The 26,343-nt window shown below is 36.2% G+C and overlaps 1 protein-coding gene across 2 annotated transcripts in view; it reads left to right on the top strand.

Moving 5' to 3' along the window:
• Window positions 1–26,343, top strand: part of USP32 (ubiquitin specific peptidase 32) — a 198,092-nt gene that overhangs the window by 144,071 nt on the left and 27,678 nt on the right. Inside the window, exons 12-22 of one of the 2 annotated variants that reach the window (XM_030881837.2) lie at window positions 6,317–6,419; window positions 10,141–10,336; window positions 11,864–12,039; window positions 12,679–12,819; window positions 17,741–17,900; window positions 21,029–21,183; window positions 22,374–22,455; window positions 23,477–23,551; window positions 24,026–24,164; window positions 24,428–24,533; window positions 25,606–25,779. In XM_030881837.2, the coding sequence (XP_030737697.1) occupies window positions 6,317–6,419; window positions 10,141–10,336; window positions 11,864–12,039; window positions 12,679–12,819; window positions 17,741–17,900; window positions 21,029–21,183; window positions 22,374–22,455; window positions 23,477–23,551; window positions 24,026–24,164; window positions 24,428–24,533; window positions 25,606–25,779 (1,507 nt within the window). The remainder of the gene's footprint in view (window positions 1–6,316; window positions 6,420–10,140; window positions 10,337–11,863; window positions 12,040–12,678; window positions 12,820–17,740; window positions 17,901–21,028; window positions 21,184–22,373; window positions 22,456–23,476; window positions 23,552–24,025; window positions 24,165–24,427; window positions 24,534–25,605; window positions 25,780–26,343) is intronic. The other variant, XM_030881838.3, reaches the window with a different exon arrangement.

Here is a 26,343-nt window from a genome sequence, read left to right as displayed (position 1 = left end):
AGAGTTGAAGGTTTATAGCAACTAAGCAAATGCTGGATTTTAAAAAAAGGCCAACTGAAAAAGCAATAGGAAAACTCTGGCAATTATATTTGCCCTTATCTGGTTCATTGTCAGTCTTGAAGATGGCAACCCATGTTCCTGGTTTAGGCACCTGTGCTTGGTTTCACATGGAACAGAGCACACCATGTTCACAAAGATTTGTGTGTGTTTGTTCTAACCTGTCTGGGTTTATTTGAAGAACTGACACAAGGAGTTCATCTCTGGTATGCCTAACTGAGAACTTAACCAGGCTGGAAAAGCAGTGGGCATTCCTCAAAAATATTGTAAAGCAAATGAACAAACCGTAACCACCTGGGGCAAAAGATTATAGTTGAGCTGTACAACAGAGTGCCAAAAGTCTAGGAGGAGAAGCTGGAGAGAGTTTCCTTGGAAAATTAGAGCATTTGAAAGCACACTTATGTATACTAGCAAATTTAGAAAGCCTTGCACATACTTGTGGCAAGATGCATGCTCAGAATAGACCTGAGAATACCCCTATGTTTTCACCTCTGGCTAATCTCTAGACTGAGGGCATGTATAAAATGAAGGCTAAGGCAGCTGTAAAGAGCCTGGATAAGCATTGAAGAATTCCCCAGCACAGAGCTATTCTGTAAAGACAGGAGTGGTTTTTGTTTCCTCCTCATCTTCTTCCTCTCCTCACCCTGCCCTCCTCCATCCCCTCCTCCCTATTCTTCCTCTCCTCCTCCCTCTTTTTTTTTCCCCCTACTATTCCTTTTCTCTCCCTCTCCCCTCGCTCCTGCCATTCAAGGAAATCTCTATCAAAACACTAGCTGAACACAAGTGAAGTGAAGAGAGACTTCAGAGACAACATATAACAGACTTTACAAAAAATAGTTTAGGAATGTCACTGAACAAACACTATAGCAAGCAACAAAAACCAGCGGGGGCGGGGGGAGGATCAGATTTCCAGAGTTGCCACATTATAATATTCAGAAGGTCTAGTTTTCAACAAAAATTATGAACCATGCAGCAAAACAAGAAAGTCCATTGCACATTCATAAAAGAAATTAACAGAAACTGTCTCTAAGGGAGCACAGACATTGGACTTTGTAGACAAAGATTTTAATCAACTATCTTAAATATGTTCAGAAAGCTGCTGGAAACCATGAACAAAGAGGTTAAAATAACGAGGAGAATGATGTATGGACAAACAGATAATATCAGTAAAGAGAAAGTATAAAAAGGAACCAAGCACAAATTCTGGAGCTGAAAAGTACAATAAGCAAAATGAAAAATTCAGTAGAGAGGTTCACCACCAGATTTGAGTAGATAGAAGAAAGAATCAGCAAATTTAAAGGTAGTTCAATTGAACTATCCCAGACTGAGGGGTAGAAAGGAAAAAGAATGAAGGAAGATGAACAGAGCCTAGGAGACCTGTGAAATAGCAGCAAGCATTCACGTGATGGGAATCCCAGAAGGAGAGGAGAGGAAGTGACAGAATACTTGAAGAAAAAACTTACCAAATTTGATAAAAGACAAGAACCTAAACATTCAAAAAGCTCATTGAACTGCAGGGTTAAACTCTAAGAGATCCACATGAAGACACATTATCATCAAGTTGTCAGAAGCCAGGGACAGAATTTTGAAAGCAGCAAGAGAGAAGCTACTTATCACATACAATGGATCCTCAATAAGATTTAAAGTGCTGAAAGAAAAAACAAGAATTCTATATCCTGCAAAAATATTTCTCCAAGAATGATTTCGATTTTGAAATTAATTCTTATACATGACCCCCAAAGCATAAGCAACCAAAGAAAAAAAATGGATAAATTTGGCTTCATCAAAATTAAAAAACTGTTCATCAAAGGGCATTGTCAAGAAAGTGAAAAGAAAGCCTACAGAATGAGACATAATATTTGTAAATCATAGATCTGACAAGGGTCAAGTAAGTAGAATATTTAAAGAACTCCTACAGCTCACCAACCAAAAGGTAACTCAATTTTAAAATGGGCAAGGGACTTGAATACACATTTCTTCAGAGTTGATATACAAGTGGTTATCCAGCAGTTGAAAAGATGCTCAAAAACATTAGTCATTAAGGAAATTTTGCAGTTCAAAACCACATGAAATTCCACTTTGCACCTACTAGGGTATTTTTAATTTTTAAAATGGAAAATAAATTTTTTGATGATGTGGAGAATTTGGGATCCTCATTGCATCACTGGTAGAATTGTAAAATGGTGTAGCTGCTTTAGAAGATAAGTTGGTACTTCTTCAATGTGGAATTACCACATAATCGAGCAATTCCACTTCTAGGTATATACCTAAAACAATTGAAAATAGACACTCAAATACTTGTAGCCAAATGTTTGTATCAGCACTATTCACAATAGCCATAAGGTGGAAACAGCCCAAATATCAACCAGTAGATGAATGAATAAACAAAATGTATATCTATGCCATGAAATATTAGCCATAAAAAGGAGTGATGTACTCATACATGCTACATCATGGATGAACCTCACAAATGAAGAAGCCAGACACAATAGGTCACATATTATATGATTCCATTTATATCCGTGGTCCCCAACCTTTTCGGCACCAGGGGCTGGTTTCGTGGAAGACAATTTTTGCACAGACTCGGGGGGTGGGGTGGGGGGAGAGTGCTTCAGGCAGTAATGTGAGTGATGGTTCAGACGGTAATGCGAGCGATGGGGAGCGGCAGATGAAGCATTGCTCGCTTACCCGCCACTCACCTCCTGCTGTGTGGCCGGTTCCTAACAGGCCATGGACCAATACTGGTCCACGGCCTGGGGGTTGGGGCCCCCTGATTTATATGAAATATATGAAATATCCAGAATAGGTAATCTATTGGTACAGAAAGCAGATTGGTGATTGTCAAGGGCTGGGGGAAGAGGGTAATAGAAAATAACTGCTTAGTTGGGATGTATGAAAATGTTTTGGAGAAGTTCACATAGCATAAAATTAACAATTGTAGCACTGTTGGTGGGAATGTAAATTGATACAGCCACTATGGAGAACAGTATGGAGGTTCCTTAAAAAACTAAAAATAGAACTACCATATGACCTAGCAATCCCACTACTGGGCATATACCTTAAGAAAACCATAATTCAAAAAGAGTCATGGGGCTTCCCTGGTGGCGCAGTGGTTGAGAGTCCGCCTGCCGATGCAAGGGACACGGGTTCGTGCCCCAGTCCGGGAAGATCCCACATGCCGCGGAGCGGCTGGGCCCGTGAGCCATGGCCGCTGAGCCTGCCCGTCCAGAGCCTGTGCTCTGCAACAGGAGAGGCCACAACAGTGAGAGGCCCGCGTACCGCAAAAAAAAAAAAAAAAAGTCATGTACCACAATGTTCATTGCAGCACTATTTACAATAGCCAGGACATGGAAGCAACCTAAGTGTCCATTGACAGATGAATGGATAAAGAAGATGTGGCACACGTATACAATGGAATATTACTCAGCCATAAAAAGAAATTAAATTGAGTTATTTGTAATGAGGTGGATGGACCTAGAGACTGTCATACAGAGTGAAGTGAGTCAGAAAGAGAAAAACAAATACCGTATGCTAACACATATATATGGATCTAAACCAAAAAAAATGGTTCTGAGGAACCTAGGGGCAGGACAGGAATAAAGACGCAAATGTAGAGAATGGACTTGAGGACATGGGGAGAGGGAAGGGTAAGCTGTGATGAAGTGAGAGAGTGGCATGGACATATGTACACTACCAAATGTAAAATAGATAGCTAGTGGGAAGCAGCCAAATGTCACAGGGAGATCAGCTCGGTGCTTTGTGTCCACCTAGAGGGGTGGGATAGGGAGGGTAGGAGGGAGACGCAAGAGGGAGGAGAAATGGGGATAAATGTATATGTATAGCTGATTCACTTTGTTACACAGTAGAAACTAACACACAATTGTAAAGCAATTATACTCCAATAAAGATGTTAAAAAAAAAAAGATTGTTAAGTATACAATTCAGTGGCATTTAGTACATTTAAAATGTGCAACAAACAACCATCTTATGTTATATGAATTTCTCCTCAATAAGAATAGTGTCTTAAAAATCACAGTGTGGGGACTTCCCTGGTGGTCCAGTGGTAAAGAATCAGCCTTACAATGCAGAGGACGTGAGTTCGATCCCTGGTCAGGGAACGAAGATCCCACATGCCATGGGGCAACTAAGCCCACATGCCACAACTACAGAGCCCACTCACCACAACTACAGAGCCCATGCACCTTAGAGCCTGCATGCCACAACTAGAGAAGAGAAAACCCACAGGCCACAACTAGAGAGAAGCCCGAGCACTGCAACAAAGATCCCACGTGCTATAACTAAGACCTGATGCAGCCAAAAATAAATAAAGGAAACCATAAACAAGACGAAAAGACAACCCTCAGAATGGGAGAAAATATTTGCAAATGAAGCAATAAACAAAGGATTAATCTCCAAAATATACAAACAGCTCATGGAGCTCAATATCCAAAAAACAAACAACCCTATTAAAAAATGGGCAGAAGACCTAAATAGACATTTTACCAAAGAAGACATACAGATGAAGAGGCACACGAAAAGATTCTCAACATCACTAATTATTAGAGAAATGCAAATCAAAACTACAGTGAGGTATCACTTCACACTGGTCAGAATGGCCATCATCAAAACAATAAATGCTGGAGAGGGTGTGGAAAAAAGGGAACCCTTTTGCACTGTTGGTGGGAATGTAAATTGATTCAGCCACTATGGAGAACAGTATGGAGGTCCCTTAAAAAACTAAAAATAGAGCTACCATATGACCCAGCAATCCCACTACTGGGCATATATCCTGAGAAAGCCATAATTCAAAAGGACACATGTACCACAATGTTCATTGTAGCACTGTTTACAATAGCCAGGACATGGAAACAACCAATGACAGATGAATGGATAAAGAAGATGTGGTACATATATGCAATGGAATATTACTCAGCCAGAAAAAGGGATGAAATTGGGTCATTTGTAGAGATGTGGCTGGACCTATAAGCTGTCATACAGAGTGAAGTAAGCTAGAAAGAGAAAAACAAATGTCATATATTCATGTATATATGTGGAATCTAGAAAAATGGTAGATGAACCTATTTGCAGGGCAGGAATAGAGACATAGACATAGAGAATGGACATGTGGACACAGCAGGGGAAGGGGGGAGAGTGGAACCAACTGGGAGATGAAGTTTGACATAAATACACTACCATGTGTAAAATAGATAGCTAGTGGGAACCTGCTGTATAGCACAGGGAGCTCAGCTCTGTGCTCTGTGATGACCTAGATGGGTGGGATGGGAGCATGGGAGGGAGGTCCAAGAGGGAGGGGATATAGATATGCATATAGCTGATTCACTTCATTGTACAGCAGAAACTAACACATTGTAAAGCAATTATACTACAATAAAAATAAATAAATAATAAATTAATCTTAAAAATAAAATCACAGTGTGACACCACTTCCCACCCATTAGGACATTTGTGATAGAAAAGACAGACAATAACAAGTGTTGGTGAGAATGTGGAGCAACTAGAACCCTCATACAGTAACTGATGGGGATGTTAAATGGTGCAGCCACTTTGGAAAACAGCTGGCCAGTTTCAAATTATCAGGTGTTAGATAGATAAACAAAATATGGTGTATATATGTATATATATAATAATATACCTATGGAATATTATTAATAAAAAAGCACAAACTAGTGATATGTACTCCAACATAGATGAACCTCAGAAACATGCTAAGCAAAAGAGGCCAGATATAAAAGACAATGTGATAACATTCCATTTATTTAAGTTCCTTGCCCATTTAAAAATTGCAAAATGTTCATAAAAAGGAAATTTATAAGAGATAGAAAATAGACTAGTGGTATCTTGTGGCTGAGGGCAGCAATTTGACTAAAAAATGACTAAAAATAGGCATAAAGTATCTTTTGGGGGTATCTGAAATGTTCTAAAATTGGATTGTGGTGATGTTTGCACATGACTGTAAGTTTACCAAAATCATTGAGTTCTTTACTTAATTCAGGTAACTAGTATGTTACTAAATTATTCCTCATTTAAGCTGTATTTGAAACATCAGTTGGAGGCTTAATAGTGGTGTTATGACTCCAGAAATTGGCTTATCAGTGTTTCACTAATTTAAAATGTGGCCATCTCCCTAGTATATCTGTTTCATGTTTTTCCTTTGAAAAATTTCTAATAATAATTTGTAGGTGCATGGTCATATGTTTTATACACCATTTGTTGTACTGAATTTCTTTTGTATGTACAGAGGATGGTTAGAACGAGAGAGCAGGTATGGTCTGCAACCCGGACACAATTGGTTTATCATCTCCATGCAGTGGTGGCAGCAGTGGAAAGAATATGTCAAATATGTGAGTAAGATTCCTGTTTATCTACATTTTTCATAGGATTATTAACTCCATCAGACTTTGTGTGACTAGTGGCCAGTAATAAAATGCTCCAACCTCGATAAAGATTTGAAGGGGAAAGAAATGAATACCTATATGATGCTACCAGCTTGCTTTTCTAAAAAGCAAGTTCCAGAGCAAGTAATAGATTCATTAAGGAATTAGTTACTCTACTCAGCATTTGGAGCACATTATGAAAACAAAAGTAGGAGACTATAATCCTCACTTGGGCAGTGGTTGCATAGCAAAATCACATAGAAAGCTTAAAAAAAAAAAAAAGAAATGCCTATGCTCCACTCCAGACCAAATAAATCAGAAAGCATAATTGAAGAAAAAGTTTGAATTAATTTAAATAAGTCATTTTTGTTTACTGAAAATTTTCTTTTGAAATCTGACTTAAATGGAATATATTTTGTTGGTAGGGACTCAATATCAGAAAAGCTGTGAGAAGATCAATATTATCTTTAATAAATTGCTATGAAGTCTACAAACTGAAGTCCAAACATATTAATAATATAAACTAACTACTCAGGCCTACTTCACAGGCCATAGGTCAGTGTGATTCTGTTGTTCCATTGTCCATATACAATTTTGACTTCTTTGGTGGATAGTTGAATTTAAAATATTGATGGCCCCAAATCCATACTTAATGTAGACTCCCAGTTTTTATCATTTGTGTACTATGGTCACCATTTTTTTACCATATAGTTCCCATACTATTATTTTCTTAGTATGTTTATATAAATAACTTTATCATTTTTACATAAATATATTTTATTTTAAAAGGAAACTTTATATCACTATCTTAAATAGAAAATCAGTGTCACATTCCAGAAATAGAGGATCAAAATAAAATCAATGAAAATAAAATATATTATTAAAGTCTAGCCAAGTAGTGTTGTCTTTTGAAGACTGGTACTGAGACCTCTTCTCTGTCAAAAATAGAAATTGTCAAGTATTAGATTAGCAGATCAAGCATTAGATTAGCACATTAGTACCAAACTGAGACCCTGTCCTTGAAGTAATCAGAGGATTGAAAGAGAATTGAATAGGGAATAATTTTTTCATTGTGAACTAGGGTTATTTAATACCCAAAATAATCTGGTACCTTTCCCATATTTTAAGAAAGTTAATAATTAATAGAAGATGCTAACACTTGGATCTGTAATAAAGAATGTGAATCTGTGTGCTTCTGAACTATTTGAAGTTTTAACAATAAGACTATTAAAAATTTTTTAGTCCAATAAAGTTAATTGGTATGTAGAAAGAAATCTAGGTTTCATTCTCATTCTTATTGCCACTCTTGATTAAAGGCACTGGGATTTCTTCAGAGCTGGCTTCTGAAGGATTTACAAATTGATAATATTCCCCTGCCTTACAGATCAAAGAGGGAAAAAAATCTAATAAAATATTGACACAATGTCTCCTTGTTTTGGCTAAAATTAGGGATGCTGTAATTTCATTAAAAGAATCTAAAGCATCCATTATGCTGTTGCTATGCTGTGACTTGGAGTTTGTCTTTTAAATTTGATGTTTTTCTTGGGTTTCAACTAGTTACTTTATAAGCTGTGCCTTCAAGACCCACAGCCATTGATCAGTTTCATCTACTAAAATTTATGTCATTATTTATTGAATGCCACTTAAGATCCTTTACCCATGCTACTGTCTATCATTCTCAGATGCCTGTGGGATCTTGTTCTACTGGTTAGCCCCGTTAGTCTTTCTCTTTACCTCTCACTTAAAAATATCCTGATCTTTTTTTAAAAAATTTTGTATTTATTTATTTATGGCTGTGTTGGGTCTTCGTTTCTGTGCGAGGGCTTTCTCTAGTTGCGGCAAATGGGGGCCACTCTTCATCACGGTGCACGGGCCTCTCACTATCGCGGCCTCTCTTGTTGCGGAGCACAGGCTCCAGACGCGCAGGCTCAGTAATTGTGGCTCCCGGGCCTAGTTGCTCCGTGGCATGTGGGATCCTCCCAGACCAGGGCTCGAACCCGTGTCCCCCGCATTGGCAGGCAGATTCTCAACCACTGCGCCACCAGGGAAGCCCTATCCTGATCTTTTTAAAACACTCACAGATATACATTCTCATAGCACCTTCCCTCCACCTTCTCCTCAATTCTTAGCTCTCTCTCTTTTTTTTTTTGTTTTTTTCCCACAAGTAAACTTAGTAGAGAATAGTTCTATGCTAGCGGCCTCTGCTTCTGGTACTCTGCATCTCCTCATTTTTCTCTGGTCATTCAGACTCAGTGTCCTTCCCAGATTCTTCTGCTACCTATCCTGTAAATGCTGTACTCTCCTTATTCTACATACACCATTTTCTTGTCCTTCCAGAAGTCTGTTGAGCTTCACATTTTTTTTTTTTCCTGGAATCTCTTTTTTTCTTTTTTTTAACATCTTTATTGGGGTATAATTGCTTTACAATGGTGTGTTAGTTTCTGCTTTATAACAAAGTGAATCAGTTATACATATACATATGTTCCCATATCTCTTCCCTCTTGCGTCTCCCTCCCTCCCAGAGCTTCACATTTTTATATCTAGTCTCTTTCTCTGTCCTGAGCACTAGACTCAATGTCCACATATCTCAAACCAGAATATCCCAAAATAAGGTTATTCCCAAAACGATTCCAGTCACCAATACACCTTATCTTATGAAGGTGTCAACTCCCATCCAGTCATCTAAGCCAGCACCTCATGTCCGACCTTGGAATTATCTGTGCCCCTCTTTCATACACAATTAGTTGTCAAGTTTTTTTTTATCTCCTAAATCCATGCGCTTCTCTCTATCTCCTTACTTATGGATCTAGCTTTTTATGGTTTAGTGCCTCATCATCTCTTGCCTGAATTATTATAGAAGTCTTCTAATTTGTGTCTCAATTTTCAGTTTCTGCCTCAAATCCTTTCTACACACTAGAGTTATTTTTAAAGCAAAAATTGGGTTATGTTATTCCCCTATTTAAAAGCCTCTCACAGAAAAATCCTATCAATATAATGTTAAGGGAAAGAAAAATTAGCAATATGCTGTATTTAAAATGTGATATCTAACAACAACCAGAATGATAGTTCACATTTACTAAATGCCAGGCATAAAACTCTGAGGTAGATATTAATACTAATATTATCCTAGTTTTTACCCATGAAGGAGCTGAGGCTTATAAGTTTACTTATTGTAAAAGGTCACAGAGCTGGGAAGTCAGTGCCCTGCCCTTAATTGTAACTGTATTCTCCACATTTATTTTTTACATATATGTATATGTTTTCAGTCACAAAAAATAAATGATGGCATCTGAGTACTTGTGATATTTATTTTCTTCATATTTTTCCATATTTTCTATAATAACAATGTAATCTTTAATAGTAAAAAGAATAAATATTATTTAATTTTTTAGTATCAATAAAAGCCTTCCATGATTTCCAACTTTCAACAGAATAAAGTCTAAATTATTTTATGTGGCACAGAGTCCCTTGCAGTCTGTTCCCATTCTGCCTTACCAATTTTATTTATATACACTATTCCCCTTTGAAGAAATTAAAATTTAGTTATCCATCAAAATGTTTTTAAGTGGCTGTAGCCAACCACAGGAAGATTAGAAACAATAGACCATTTGCGGATTCATTTTTGAAGGCTGCATAATTGGCAGATTATTAAATTTTACCTCTTAATTTCTGACTTCATAATTTTTAGGATGCCAGCCCTGTTGCAATTGAGCCGTCATCTGTTCTGAATGGAGGAAAATATTTATTTGGAACAGCAGTACATCCTATAGAGCAGAGTGAAGATAGAATCGGAGGAGGCAGCCCCAGTTATGTGAACACCACAGAAGAGAAATTTTCAGACAACATTTCTACTGCATCTGAAGCCTCGGAAACTGCTGGCAGTGGTAAGCATAGTTTGTTTTCCAAGAGGTTTAGGCAGGGTCATTTCTTAAAGGGGTACACTCAGAGAGTGTGCTTGGTAGGATATGGGGCATCAGGTTTCCATTCACAGAAATAAGTTTCGAATGAAATGGTCAATTAATAGATTCTTGAATGTATTAGTATCTTTACAAAGAGGAGCTCTTCTATATTCTACCTCATTAATCTCTCAATTTGAAAATATTTTCACAGTTTTCATTGATTAAGTCAATCTTTCCATATTGTTATTAAATCATTTTGTCAATAAATTTAAATTTGAGAAGACATAATAAAATCTAAATTTTTATCTCCAGAACTCTCTCTAACCATAAGCATACATTCATTGGATTAAATGCACCCTCATATCAGATTCTACAGACATTTCAGGATGGAATTTGGGAGTTATTTTGTTAAAATATTTAGAAAGACTTCATAATGTTCCCCATAATCCCCTTCCATTGTTGATACCTACATAAAACTTAGTGGTTCTACACTTATGGGGAAGATGCTTTGGTGTATTTTGGCCCAAATGAATTTAGTTGATCCCTATTATTCTGCTGATACAGTGGCAGAACTCTCAACCTTATTCTGTTGTTGTTTCATCTTTGAGTTTTTTTTCTCCTTTTCTGTGGAGGGAGAAGGCAAATTGGACAGAGTTAGCATTTTCTCTACAAAACTCTTTGTAGAATCTACTGCTTCTTTTTCACCATCTGACGTTACAGAGATCACTTAGCAGTCCTAGAAGTGCTCTCTCTGATTAGCTTTCACACTAAGATTGTTTCTTGACCCTCCCTAAGATCCTTTTTGATATATGCTCACTCTGTATAATCTGTGCTATACACATGCTGAGCCATACCACAGATACAAGTTTCAAAGTAAATGATGGCTAGAAGGTTTACCTGAGATTAATATGTGGTTGAGAGTTGAAATACCTTAAGATACCACTGGGGTTCACAACTCTAAGTTATCATCAGTCATTTTCCTGTGTGTATTTTTCTATTGTGACATTCATGCCTTCCTTTCAAATAGATTTATTAGGGAACAGTTTCTTCCGTCCCAGCACTCTCTGTTGGGGTTCTTGTTTTAGCTCCTTCCCTTTGGTTTAGAGACTTGTTATCACCATTATCTACCAAGAACCTTTGCAGGTGGAAGAGAAGAATTAAGGGAAGATATGTGAGAGCCCAGCTACTTGACTGTATTTCTTCCTTTCCTATCAGAGGAAAGGAAGAGGACATATAATTCTCGTGAATTATTAGATATTCTAGGAGTCTAGCCAAACGTTCATTTGGTAACAATTTTCAAAGCTTTTATTCTACCTAGTGTTATACTAGGTATTGTCCAGAAAGGAATACCTCTCTAATTCCTATCTTCTACAGAATTCATCAGAATCTAACCCTGTACTGACCTGACCACAGAATAATAGCATTAACCTAATACATGGACATTGAGTTTGTATATTCAAGCCTATTTATGTGTAATAAAATAAAGAGATTCCACCTTCTTTTTCCTTACAGGCTTTCTGTATTCTGCCACACCAGGGGCAGATATGTGCTTTGCTCGACAACATAACACTTCTGACAATAACAACCAGTGTTTACTAGGAACCAGTGGGAATATTTTGTTGCACCTCAATCCTCAGAAACCAGGGGCTATTGATAACCAGCCACTAGTAACTCAAGAACCAGTAAAGGTAAGTAATTTGACATCTCTTTCAAGTTGCTAATAAATTTCATTCTACGGATTTTAGCACATAGAAAATGTCTGTGATTCATTTTATTAACCTGTTGTAGATGGAAATGTTTCTGTGAGAATATTTCATGACTTAGTACTTGTGTAGAAGCAGTTTAGTGATCCTTAGAAATGTTTTTCTTACTTAGGACAGCTACTGTAAAAATGTAGTTTCACGTGTATGTGAATTTTTTTTTTCAAAAAAATATTTTTTACTGTTGGAAAGAAGTCTGTGAAAACTTTTATTATTCCCAAATGTTCCAGTGACTTTTTTCAAATGATTTGCCTTGAGTTTCATTTCTTAGTTTATTTTGAAAGTTCAAAATAAAAATCTTTTAGAAAATTCATTTTTTTCTAGTGACATGAAACTGAGTAGTGATGCATTTATTCTCCTGTGTCTAGGTTTTGTTAAAACACAAGAGACTGCAATTTTAAAAATCAAAATTTGGGGGAATTCCCTGACAGTCCAGTGGTTAGGACTGCACACTTTCACTGCCGTGGGCCCGGGTTCCATCCCTGGTCTGGGAACTAAGATCCTGAAAGCTGCAAGGTGCAGCCAAAAAAAAAAAAAAATCAACATTTACATTCCATTCTTTCTAAGGCTACATCATTAACACTAGAAGGAGGACGATTAAAACGAACCCCACAGCTGATTCATGGAAGAGATTATGAAATGGTTCCAGAACCTGTATGGAGAGCACTTTATCATTGGTATGGAGCAAACCTGGCCTTACCTAGACCTGTAAGTATAGCCAGTATTGCCTTATATAAGGAGCAATTATAGATGGGGTCTTCTATTAATTTTTTATGTGAACCTCACTATCCACAAATTAGTTCTTACCCATGGTAGCAGAGTATTCAGTACCTGTTCAAATTAGCTGAATGAATTTTAGGTTCTTTCATATTCATTCATTCATTTACTCATACATTTATTGAGCACTACATTAGGTACCAACCATACAATGATGTTCCTTTGGGAGTGGGTGACTTATATGGAGTGGAGGAAATAGTCACTAGACTAAATAGAGTCAAGGAATTATGAGGCTAGTCTATTAAATAAGTCATCCACATAAACATAGCCATTAAGATAATGCAGAACTCAGACTGGAGCAGAAGTCTGAGAGCCAGTGCCAAAAAGTTCAGTGAATGTAGAGGAAGTGGTACAGAGGTTACTTCTAAAACTGTTACTCCCGTTAACCACACAGGCATCCACTTAGGGATTGGATTCATCTTGTAGCTGTTGGTGGATTTTTGTGGTTTGTCTTTTTGAAGGAGGAACATATAAAAGATCACAACATATAATAAAAAGAATTCAAAGCTAGTGAATTCTGATTGTTGCCATTACTAGAATGAGTCATTTAGAGCATAAGTAAAATGCTCTACAGTAATTTAAAGGGCTTGGAGTGTGTAATATCAAAATATTAGTGAGTTAACTGTTCAACATTATTTGTTCTGCTTATACAGTAAACAGCAGTACTCATTGCCCTGAATACTCTTCACATTACTGACGCAGTAAAATACTTTATAAGAAGACTCTTTTACTGTATCAAGAAACACTCTCCCTGTATAATGTCCAAGAACGCTTTTATACCAGAAAGGATTTCCATGAATAAGATATAGTAACTTAGGTCATGTCCAAAAAGAGTAAAAGTCTGCTATATGTCCGTACTCTTAATTTTGATAATGATTTTGAGTTATTAATAATTATGTTTATTAAAAATTATGTTTAAATCACAATCAGGAATTTAGGGTTTGTGTTTGTTGACTCCAAAAGATTTCTACTGTATTTGTCAACAGAACTCCTAGGTAGATACATATAAATATGAATATACATAGATACATTTACATACATATTATATTCTTTATTTATTGGGAAGTGGGATAGTCCTTGAGTTAATCACTTAATTTCTGGTGGGACTTTCCTGCTCTAATATTCTTCTTTTTTTAAAAAAAATAAATTTATTTATTTATTTGTTTGTTTATTTATGGCTGCGTTGGGTCTTCGTTGCTGGACGTGGGCTTTCTTTAGTTGCGGCGAGCAGGAGCTACTCTTCTTTGTGGTGCGCGGGCTTCTCATTGCAGTGGCTTCTCTTGTTGCAGAGCACGGGCTCTAGGGACGCGGGCTTCAGTAGTTGCAGGGCGTGGGCCCAGTAGTTGTAGCTCATGGGCTCTAGAGCACAGGCTCAATAGTTGTGGCACACAGGCTTAGTTGCTCCGAGGCATGTGGGATCTTCCTGGACCAGGGATTGAACCCATGTCCCCTGCATTGACAAAGGCGGATCTAATATTCTATGTCTGTAGGAGAATCATGGTGATAATTGTGTTGGATGGATAGGTAGGTAGGTAGGTAGGTAGATAGATAGATAGATAGATAGAGTTAGTGAGTGAGCGAGTGAGTGAGTGAATGAGTGAGTGAGTTTGATGTTTTGGAGTCTGCCTGAATTCAGATTACCAGTGCTAATCTGTAAACCTTAGTTTCCTCATCTGTAAAATGGTGATAACAATAATATCTACCTCATTATAGTTGTTTTGATAAGTAAATAATACATATGATTAGCACAGCACCTGATTTATAGTAAATGGTCAATAAATTTTGCCTGTTGCTACTATCATCACCATCATCATTATAATTATTAAACAAGTTTTTTTGGAGCCTCACAAAAGGTCATGTTTTTTAACATTGATGTCAGATAAATATTAGTTTAATAAGTAGTAATTTTACTACATAAAAGCTTCAGTTGCAGGCTTGATAATATTTTTTTACCTCTAAATAAGATAAATTTAACCTGATTCAGGAAAAATTGCTGTAAAAACATTTAGAATATGGTGTTTCAAGTTAAAGAATACTAAATATATTTGCTACAGCAAGGTTAAAAGTAAATACTTTCATTTTTACATAAATCATACCATTAAAAAATAGCTTTATTTAATTTGCACATGTACAAGCTCAATGATAACAAATTAAGCAATATAGAAAAAATAAAGAAGAAAATAAAAAGCATACCATATCTACCATATCCTACTACTTAAGAGATAATTACTATTAACATTTTGGTTTTCATCTTTCCAAACATTCCTCTGTGCCTATTCATATACATATACAAATATGTATAGATAATTTAATGAAATTGAATCATATTATACTTGATGTCTTGTGATCTGCTATTTTCAGTCTAAGATAGATGCTATTGATATCTTTCTAAGCTAATAAATTTAGATCTATACCATTATTTTTAATAATTGCATAGTGTTCCTTAATTTATTACATACACATGCATATGTACATAAATCACAATTAACCAATCACCACTGATGGACTTTTAGTTTGCTTCTAGATCTTAGTTGTTTAAAGCAATTTTCTGGGACTTCCCTGGCAGTCCAGTGGTTGAGACTCTGTGCTCCCAATGCAGGGGGCACAGGTTCAATCCCTGGTCGGGGAACTAAGATCTTGTGTGCTGCACCACACGACTGAAAAAAAAAAAAACAAACAATTTTCTGGTGAATAGTCTCTTTCTAAACATTGTGATGATCTCTTTAAGGTAAATTCCTGTAAATGGAATTGCATCTATTGTTTGCCGGTTATGGTTGAAGTTAATAAGTTCATATACAAGAATAATTAAAATGTAAATAAATATGTATTTATGTATGATTGTGCCTGTATGTATAAGAATTTGTTAATCTGTAATTTGCTCACAAAATCACTTATCTTGGAAAGCAAGCTACAGATTATAAAAATTACTTCTTTGTCATTTCAGATTCTGCCAAAAGTATGTTTTTTATGTAGCCTGATGACTATAGATGCAGAATTATTGATCTTTCCCAAAATCACAGTTAAACTGAAATCATAAGAGAATTTTACTGTTGGCTTTGCAGCTATCAGTGACTCTCTAGAAGTGGACAGACTTTGTTTTCCTCCAGTGTCAGGGAGAGCTCCTTTTACTGCTTTAAATAGGAGTTGAAAAAGCTCCTAAGTGGAGCTTTCCTAGTACCATACTATAGCATATCAGAACATGTAGAATAATTTTAAGAAATAGTCCTAAAGGTTTGGTTTGTAACATTGTTTTTATCTGGCTCTTTACTGCCCCCTCTTGATATTAAAAAATGCTCTGTTGCAGAATATATTGGTTACTAAGGCAAAAGGAAATGAAACAAAGCCCAATCACTTGAGACTATTAAAGGTTCTGTAAGATTTTATGTTTTAAAGAGTTTGACTGTTGACCTTGCTATCCTTTTGGAATGCTAAATTGGTAAGGTGCTACTCTTAAAACTCTTAAAGCACTACTTTGGTAATACGTTTTCCTGTGTTTTGGGGCTAGCAAGCAAGTTATTAGAGAGATTACTGAAAAATCCTGTTTCAACCGTGTGACTTCCAGTTTTGTACATCCAATTTAGTTGTTTTAATCATAGACAAAAAATATATGAACAGTCCAGTTACATAAAACACAGATAGTAAATTTTTACGTGGAAACATTTTTGTTCTCACTACAAATACAAGAAATAAAATTTTAAGCAAATTTATAATATTTTTTATATGTATTAAAGAAGTGGGGTTTGTTTTTTATTTTTTTTGTTTGTTTGTTTTTAAATTTTATTATTTATTTTTGGTTGCATTGAGTCTTGGTTGCTGCACACGGGCTTTCTCTGGTTGTGGCGAGCAGGGGCTACTCTTTGTTGCGGTGCATGGGCTTCTCATTGCGGTGGCTTCTCTTGTTGCGGAGCATGGGCTCTAGGTGCGTGGGCTTCAGTAGTTGTGGCACGTGGGTTCAGTAGTTGTGGCTTGTAGGCTCCGTAGTTGTGGCACATGGGCTTAGTTGCTCCACGGCATGTGGGATCTTCCTGGACCAGGGCTCGAACCTGTGTCCCCTGCATTGGCAGGCAGGTTCTTAACCACTGCACCACCAGGGAAGCCCAGAAATGGGGTATCTTTAAATGATATCCAGTGATAAGTTTTTGTGAAAGTAATACATTCATACATTTCCGGGAATACTGCTGCATTTTGGGTGTCACTATGACTTATGTAGTTAATGACATGAATACTTTCGTACTTTTTTATTAACTCCATTCCTAAGAATTTGTCCTTTAAAATACCATCATTTATATGTATGAAATATGTAAAAGTGAAAAGAGTTATGGTGTGAGAGTGCTAGAATTGTAGATAATATTTAAGATTTTTTCCCCTTAATTTTGATGTTACTTGCTTTTAAATGAAAGGGGAGAAAATACCCACCAGGAATCCTAATCCTGGAAAATGGACTAAGGTGCAGGAGGCTGAGGGTCTTTAAACCCATGTAATTTAAACCTGAGAATTTCTATAATCTAACTGATATATAGGCAGTGAACCTATTGAACATTTTAGTTTAAAAATAAATCTAAGAAATTAGGTTAAAAATGGCAAGTTTTGGGCTTCCCTGGTGACGCAGTGGTTGAGAGTCCGCCTGCCGATGCAGGGAACATGGGTTCGTGCCCTGGTCCGGGAAGATCCCACATGCCACGGAGCGGCTGGGCCCGTGAGCCATGGCCGCTGAGCCTGCGTGTCCGGAGCCTGTGCTCCACAACGGGAGAGGCCACAACAATGAGAGGCCCGCGTACCGCAAAAAAAAACAAAAAAAAAGGCAAGTTTTGTTTCTTTTATAGTGATCACTTTATGTCTTTTAAAACAATAGGTAATCAAGAATAGCAAGACAGAAATCCCAGAGCTGGAATTATTTCCTCGCTATCTTCTCTTCCTGAGACAGCAGCCTGCCACTCGGACACAGCAGTCTAACATCTGGGTGAATATGGGTATGATGAGCCTGAGAATGTTTCCTCAGCATTTACCAAGAGGTAACTTAAGAATGCAGCAAGAATACCATGCATTTCCTTAAAAAAATAAAAACCAATTTGCTCATAGTCTGGTGCCACTGTACTAATACACATTTTCATCTGTTTTCATACAGAATCAGTAAATCACTTGTGGGGCTTAGATCTACGGTCATGCGCAAGAACTAGATAGGGTAGAGGCAAAATCTCAGCAGCAAACTGAGAAATGTTGTTCCCTTTTTTGGCTTGTAAACATACAAAGATAATACGTAGAAGTAAATTTTATTTATTTTGTTTCTTTGAGAACAAGACATTGTAAATTATGTGCTGGACCTAAATTAGAGTCTGCCAGTCAATGACTGGTCTTTTCAACTCCACTCAAATTTCTAAGCAGTAATTTCTTTGGCAATATCATCTTTTTTTGTTTGTTTTTTGTTTTTTTTTAACAAAACATGATACATTTCTCATACTAGGTCCAAGGAGCCTTTATAACAGACAGATAATACAAAGGAAAAGATACATTTTTGAAAATGAAATTGACACATTTTCTTTCAAAAACATCAAGCCTATCAAAATGACATATAAGTTCTCGTTTTAATGTAATACATGCAAAAATTCCCTTTTGATTTCTCTGTGAGGTTAAATTTTATTTTATTTTTCTAACATCTTTATTGGAGTATAATTGCTTTACAATGGTGTGTTACTTTCTGCTTTCTAACAAAGTGAATCAGCTGTACATATACATATCCCCATATCTCCTCCCTCTTGCATCTCACTCTCACCGTCCCTATCCCACCCCTCTAGGTGGTCACAAAGCACCGAGCTGATCTATGAGGTTAAATTTTATTGATGGCCTGGACTTGCTCAATGCTTTTGCTTTGCAAATATTTGAAATAGTTCTTCTTCAGCAAAAATAATGAGTTCATCCATTTACACATAGTCCCACACTGTGTTAACAATGCCAGAATGATGTTATAATTAATATAACTTAATATGAAAGAACTACCTTTGAATCCAAACCAACCCTATAAAGTATCATCCCTCCTTTGAAATGTAATAGAGTAGTTTTATATCTTCATTGAAGGTTGTATTCAGATAATATATGGAGATTCTTACACATACTGTTTGGTAAGAATTATAGCAAAGCAGTGGCCTCTGCCTAACCAAACTTTGTCTTGGAACACATTAAAATCAAGGAACAGTGAAATAAGAATCTCTCTGAAACACTCTTAATTTAATTTTCCATTGAATAATAATAGTATTTGCCTTGCTCCCATGTCACCCTTAGTACATATCTTTTTCAATTCTCTTTGAAAGATAACATGAGAGGCAAGATGTGTTGTTGCGCTTTTAGTAAGTATTCTTTGTAACTCTTGTGCTGATCCTAGATTTTTGCTGCTTCTGTAAATTCCACTAGATTTGTTGGTGCTATTCAAAAGCACAAAATTATGTATAATAAGTGGCTGCCTGCTTAATGAGCTATGCTACAAAAACTGTCTAGAATTCAAATAAATTTCTTATGTGGCTTAAGGACAATAGAAGTTGACTTGGACACTGCACTTGCAAATGCTTCTGAATCCTAGAACTGGGTAGTTATTATGCTCCAAATTTGTTCTTAATTTGAAATTTTATTTCTTACTAATTAGTTGTGAAATCAATCATTAATCACTTTGAAGTTTATAAAAATATGCTTTCTTGCTGTAATCTTATAACTAATCCTCTGATGTGTTTTTGGAGAAATTTGCTCTTTTGTTTTCTTCTAGGGATTATCCTTTGCTTGCTGATAGTAAATGATTTGCCTTGCTAGATGTTTAAAAATTGATCATGGTTGGGTTTGTTCTCCATAACGTGGTTTTCATCTTTCTCATTACTCAATTTATCACAGCTGTTTACTAGGCTCTTTTATTCCTTTTGGAATGACAGGTATACAAACCTTGCCACAGTTAACAATGACTTAATTGTAGCCTTTTCAACAGACAAGAAGTCATTGTTAGATGATTTTTCAGCTTATTTTAGGTGAGTTAATTCTTGGAAACTCTGAAAAAGTGGATGATGCCAGTACTTTTCTCCTCTGTTTAGTAGGTAAAGACTCAAAGCACATTTAATGGGAGGAAAAAAGCTAAGTCACCATTGAATGGATGGAAAACTACCTCGAGTGTATAATTGTACCCTTCATGGATTATATTGATATGTTAAGTGTATTTTAGTTTTGGGTTGCTCAGTAAACTATAACCTCCCATAGGCAGAGATGACCATTTTAAGCTACAGCTTTTGTCTAGATTTTTGGCTGAGTAGTTACCCAGGGTTTAGCATATTGTTTTAGCAACCTGTTTTTGATTTCCATAATCTCTTGTCATTTTATCACCCTTTTCTTTTGAAATATGTGGTTAGACTTGATATATTCTTCCTTCAGTATTCACTCTTTCCTCTTATTGCCTCTTTTTGTTTCCACCTTGAGCCCTTCAAGAATTCAAGGTCATATCTGCTTTTCTCTTTTCGGGTGGGCAGGCCATATGATTCCCCCCTTACTACCTTTCAATAGGGCAATTTTTTTGTCATGGGAAGTTTCTTGGCTTCACTTTAAAGCTTTGTTTGGCCAAGTAACATCTATGCCTACTTAGAATTCTAAGTACAAGTAACAATTCTTGTGTAATTGTACCAGTGTGCTAGGTAATTGGGCTACTTAATGAGAGTGATGTGATTAGTAACTCAAAGACAGTTTATTTTAAGAAAGTAGATCAGGTAAATCCAATTATCTATCTGTGGAATTCAAATCCAGCCCCATTTTATCTTCCCCATTCTTACACTGAGTTTTGATTTTGCTATTGAGTGTGACTCAGCTGAGGGCAGCCTAGATACAGATGCCCGTTGATATTTGCCAGTCTTCTTGGGATCCAGATACTGCCAATTATTTGGGCCTCTAATTTTGTTGTTCTTCCTTTCAAAGTTAAGGCTTACTCTAAGACACTTAGTTCTCCTATCTTCATTTTAAAGCTTTCTCTTAAAGCGTCTTAATTTATAAAATTATTAAATCTGTAACTCTCATTTCTCATCATGTCCAAAAATAGTATGGTCCCCATTGCTGAGAGGGGTGCTTTTTTTTTTTTTTTTTACATCTGCGTTTTTCCTTACTGTGACTACTGTGACCATAGGAAATGTACCTTCTCCGAATGCACCATTAAAGCGGGTCTTAGCCTATACAGGCTGTTTTAGTCGAATGCAGACCATCAAGGAAATTCATGAATATCTATCTCAGAGGCTGCGCATCAAAGAGGAGGATATGCGCCTGTGGCTATACAACAGTGAGGTAAGAGACATGTTGGAGTCAAGGAAAGTCCTGATTAAGTGTTAAATCCATGTTTCATAAGTATGGGTTATTTTTATCTACACTAATTGTTCTGAAAGCCATGTCTCGGAATCGCAGTGGAAACTTCAACTTTTAAATTACTGGATGCATACATATAGATATTTGTCATCTGAAACCCATAATAACAGTCATGGACAGTACCATCTTGTAAAGATTATTATTATAAAGTAACGGCAAATATCACTTTTTAACAAATAGTTTATTTTTGATTTGTCTTAAAGTAACTTATATAGATGTTAAAAAAATTCAAACAATACAAAAGTATGTAGTGAAAATTCTTCCTTTCCATCCTCTGACCCCTATCTTCCATTCTCCTCAGAGGCAGTGCTGTTAATTGCTTATATATTCTTCCTAACACATGCAATATATTTCCATTAATACTCTGAAATTGGATCATAAGTAGTTTTAACCAGTTCTTTATTCCCTAGTTCCTTCTTTCTTACATTCTCCTTTGGTCACCATTGAGAGGTGACCAGTTGTATAATAAGTTAAGAGCAGAGGTCCTGGAGCTACACTGCCACGGATTAAATCTTGGCCCTCACACCTGTTAGTTGAATAACCAAGGGCGAGTCCCTTGACTCTGTGTCACAGTTTTCTCATGAGTAAATTGGGAAAATAATAGTATTTCCCTTAGGATAGTTGTAAGAATTAAATGAATTAATTTTCTGAGCACTTTAGACAGGGTGAGCATCAACAAAAATGTATAATTCTATTGCATGACATTTGGTTTTACATTTTCAATTCCTAGTAAATAATCAAGTTCCATCTTGACCACAAGCACATTTACTGAATTTCATACTAGATACTAAAAAAACTTCTTTTCTATCAGCTGTTCAGAAAATCTAAATCTCAATGAATTCTGGTTTGATATGTGATGAGTCTTTTCTGGTCTCCCCCAAATCCTATATAACTTTTTTAGAGACATAAAGTATGTGTTTACAAAGTATACATTGTCTTTCCCTCATTTTGCCACCAAAATTATAAGCATTTCTGAATAACTATAATATGCTAAATATCTGTCACGAGTTATGTAACTACAAGGATGTTTTTAATTGTCATTCATTTTTATTTCCATATTTGTTTCATGTTTAGTAATTAAATTAACAAAACATTTCCTCCTCCATATACAGAATTACCTCACTCTTCTGGATGATGAGGATCATAGATTGGAATATTTGAAAATCCAGGATGAGCAGCACTTGGTAATTGAAGGTACAAGATGGAAGCATGCATTTGTATTAGATTTTTAGGGGAAGAATTTAAAGATTGAATTACTCACTGATAGTTGATTTTATAGTTTTTCCAACTGGTATTTGATCACTATATTCTATATAGTAAAGAAAACCCATTAAACCCTTATGTAATCCTACTGTAATGTAATACTATTTATATTGCTTTAAGAGAAAAACATGTCTGCATTCATTGGCTGGAAAGGGTGGAAACAGTGGGTAAAAACAAGTGAATTCAGTTATAAGTTTATAGCTCCTTAAAATTTTCAAGCTGCCTCTTTGTCAGGAGACTTTCTTGCAACAGTTAGTGGTGCAGGCTTTTCATTAGTCAACACTAGTCATTCACCAACATAAGCATAGATTTACACACTGGCAAGCACACATCATTGAAAACTTAGTGTGTCTTTTCTCATCAAGATTCATGAAACAGGGCTTCCCTGGTGGCGCAGTGGTTGAGAGTCCGCCTGCCGATGCAGGGGACACGGGTTCGTGCCCCGGTCCGGGAAGATCCCACATGCCGCGGGGCGGCTGGGCCCGTGAGCCATGGCCGCTGAGCCTGCGCGTCCGGAGCCTGTGCTCGGCAACGGGAGAGGCCACAACAGTGAGAGGCCCGCGTACCGCCAAAAAAAAAAAAAAGATTCATGAAACATTCCTAGCTGCCTTTGTATTAAAATGAATAGATTACTCTGGCAGTTGTCACAATTTAAGAAAGCATTGTAATAGTTCCAATGTATTAAGTTTAAGAACTTTAATTCCTTCTATAGATGGTTGAGTATAATTTTACTTCATGTATGTAGTTTAGAGATTAGCTTACTAATTAATTCTAACCAATAAAGTCTCCAGTGTAAAGAATTGGAATGGTTTCAGAGGCAATTACTAAAATTAACTTGATTTTTTTTTCAGTTTCTGATTTAGAAATAAGAACTTTTTTTTTTAACAGAAGCAATTTAGTGGGTGTGATTTGAATAGATAAGAAATTAACACATTGCTGTCTGTTTTTCCAGTTCGCAACAAAGATATGAGTTGGCCTGAAGAAATGTCCTTTATAGCAAACAGTAGTAAAATAGATAGACACAAGGGTAAGTCTACAGTGTATTATTTTTAAACAATCTTAAAATTATTCTTTTATTTTTCCTTCTCTCAACTATTGAAGTGTTAACGACTTGTAGCTTTCTAGCTCAAAAGCGATTAGGCCCCCTCTTATTTTTCTTTTTCCTGAAGCATCAAATTTCTTTCTAACCATGCAATTAAATAATTTATATATTTTGAAAGACATAATTCTAGGAGAGAATTGTTTGAACTCTAAAAAACGATCATAACAATTAAAGAGAATCACTGCTGCTTCTAGATTACAAATGAACATAGATTATCATGATTGCCGATGATGCTCCATTAAAAAGCCTCTACTTAGCATTGCAAGACCCAATAGAGAAATATTAACTCCATTTAATTGATTAGAAGAGTTATAAAAATCATTGCATTGAATACAAATAACTGTTTGGTCATGACATCTTGCTACAGCTAGGCTTCCGTTCTCATGTTGTTTGTTCCAGTTCCGACAGAAAAGGGGGCCACAGGTCTGAGTAACCTGGGGAACACATGCTTCATGAACTCAAGCATCCAGTGTGTTAGTAACACACAGCCACTGACACAGTATTTTATCTCAGGGAGACATCTTTATGAACTCAACAGGTAATCTTCCTTGAGTCATTGGCTCTTAACTTTTATAACTTTGCTATGAACACAATATTACCTAAATCTCCTCTCTCTTCACCCTGGGGGAGCAAAGTCTTAATCTCATTTGCCCTATTAAGCATGAAGTAAGGACCAAATGCTACTTCTCTTATTTTGAAAAGATATTTTGATGTGAGGAAACAGACTCTAGGCATTTCTGTGTCCACATGATTGTGATTTATAAGAATCTTTGGCAATGAATTTTCCTCTCAAACTTCTAGGACAAATCCCATTGGTATGAAGGGGCATATGGCTAAATGCTATGGGGATTTAGTACAGGAACTTTGGAGTGGAACTCAGAAGAATGTTGCCCCATTAAAGCTTCGGGTAAGCATGTTAAAATAATATAAAGGTATTTAAGTCCTAAGCAGTTATTTAAGTAATTATTTTTCTCTACATGTTATTTATATTTAGCTTTTTAGTTTTAGTGTAATGTTTTTGGGTCCTTCACAAGGCATAAACTGGATGTCAGATACTTTTACTTCTTCACATATATGCAAAATACTACTATAGACATACTGGGTAGAAAAAGATCAAAAGTATAGTCTAAATTTGGGATGTCATTCATTTTACTAATTTATCAGGTATCTTACTTGTATATACAGTAAGCCTTTCTTTCTTAATCCTTCACTATTAGCAGTATTCTAACTGCAAGGTAGACTTGAGTCTAATTAATGATACTCCATACATTTTTAACATTACTAAGATAATTACTTCTATCTGTAGAATTTTAAAAAGTAGCAGAAAGAAAGAATGTAATTTAATGGATACAAATTTGACATTAATATCATATGCAGTGAATTCTAGTTGATGTTAGGATTACCAGCCACTGTAATAATTATGTATTAACTCATTTAATCTTCTAAATGGCCCTACAGTATAAAGCAACATTATTATCCGCATTTTATGGCTCAGGAAACTAAGACTCATAGCAGTCAAATAGCTTGTCCAAGGTTGCAAGCTAGTTACTAAGTCCTCACAGTTGAACATGAGGCTATTCTGCCTCTAATAATAAAAGCTAGGATACAACAAGACCAGAAAAGCTAACTGTAAAAGAAAACATTATAAAAGGGAATCTTCCAATGTGAGCAAATGCCATTTTAATATTTCCATCTTGTATCTTAAATAGCTATGTACCTTAAGAACTGTTTGCTTATATGATGCTAAACCAGGACATAGGATTGGCCATAATACTTTTTTGGGGCTGGGGGAGGGAGCATCATTTGAGATTAAGATTAGAAAGATTTCATGATTATCCAAAATATGTTTGCTGAAATAGAGACAGACTAAATACTATACTATGTATCTTCTTCTAATGCCTCTGATAGAATTATGGGCATGTTCTTTCTAAACTTTATGAGATAGCAAATAATGAGTTTGATTCCTCTTATATTTATAGTGGACCATAGCAAAATATGCTCCCAGGTTTAATGGGTTCCAGCAACAAGACTCCCAAGAACTTCTGGCTTTTCTCTTGGATGGTCTTCATGAAGATCTCAACCGAGTCCATGAGAAGCCATATGTGGAACTAAAGGACAGTGATGGCCGACCAGACTGGGAAGTAGCTGCAGAGGTTTGTCAGTTTTGAGTTTCTAATGTAAGCAATAGATAAAATATTCTGACCACAAATACGTGTTGCACAACTTAATGATAACTAAACTATTCTGCGGTCAGAATTTTACTGCGAAAATGAAGGAATTTACGTTTCTCTGCTTATTTCTTGTGCAATAATCCTAAAACAAAGCATCTTTAATGAAAATAGAAAAGTGTTTCCTCTTCAATGTAAATTTGGGGGAGAGGATGTAGGAATAATCATTCAGTAGAAATTTAGGAGTCCCCATAATTGCTAAAGTAATGTGTACAGTGACCAATAGGCATATTTTATCCGCTTTTTAATGGACAAAGAACTCATCATTGTTACTATGGTAAGAAGAAAGAAAAAAATAGGGTTTTCCGTCTGAATTTAATACGTTATAGATTGAGCAGAAAGAATCACATTCTATTGTGGACCGCCAGGGAAGTCCCGATGGTGGTATTTTTAAAGAAGGGAAATATGTAAGCCCAAAGCTGCCGATGCAGAGTGATCTGGCTATGTCACTACAGTCTAGATTTACCCCAGTGAGTGCTGCTGCTACAC

Source organism: Globicephala melas, chromosome 20 (assembly GCF_963455315.2).
Source record: "Globicephala melas chromosome 20, mGloMel1.2, whole genome shotgun sequence".
Lineage (NCBI taxonomy): Eukaryota > Metazoa > Chordata > Mammalia > Artiodactyla > Delphinidae > Globicephala > Globicephala melas.
Note: the sequence above shows the minus strand (reverse complement) of the source record. Positions and strands in the feature narration are given on the sequence as shown.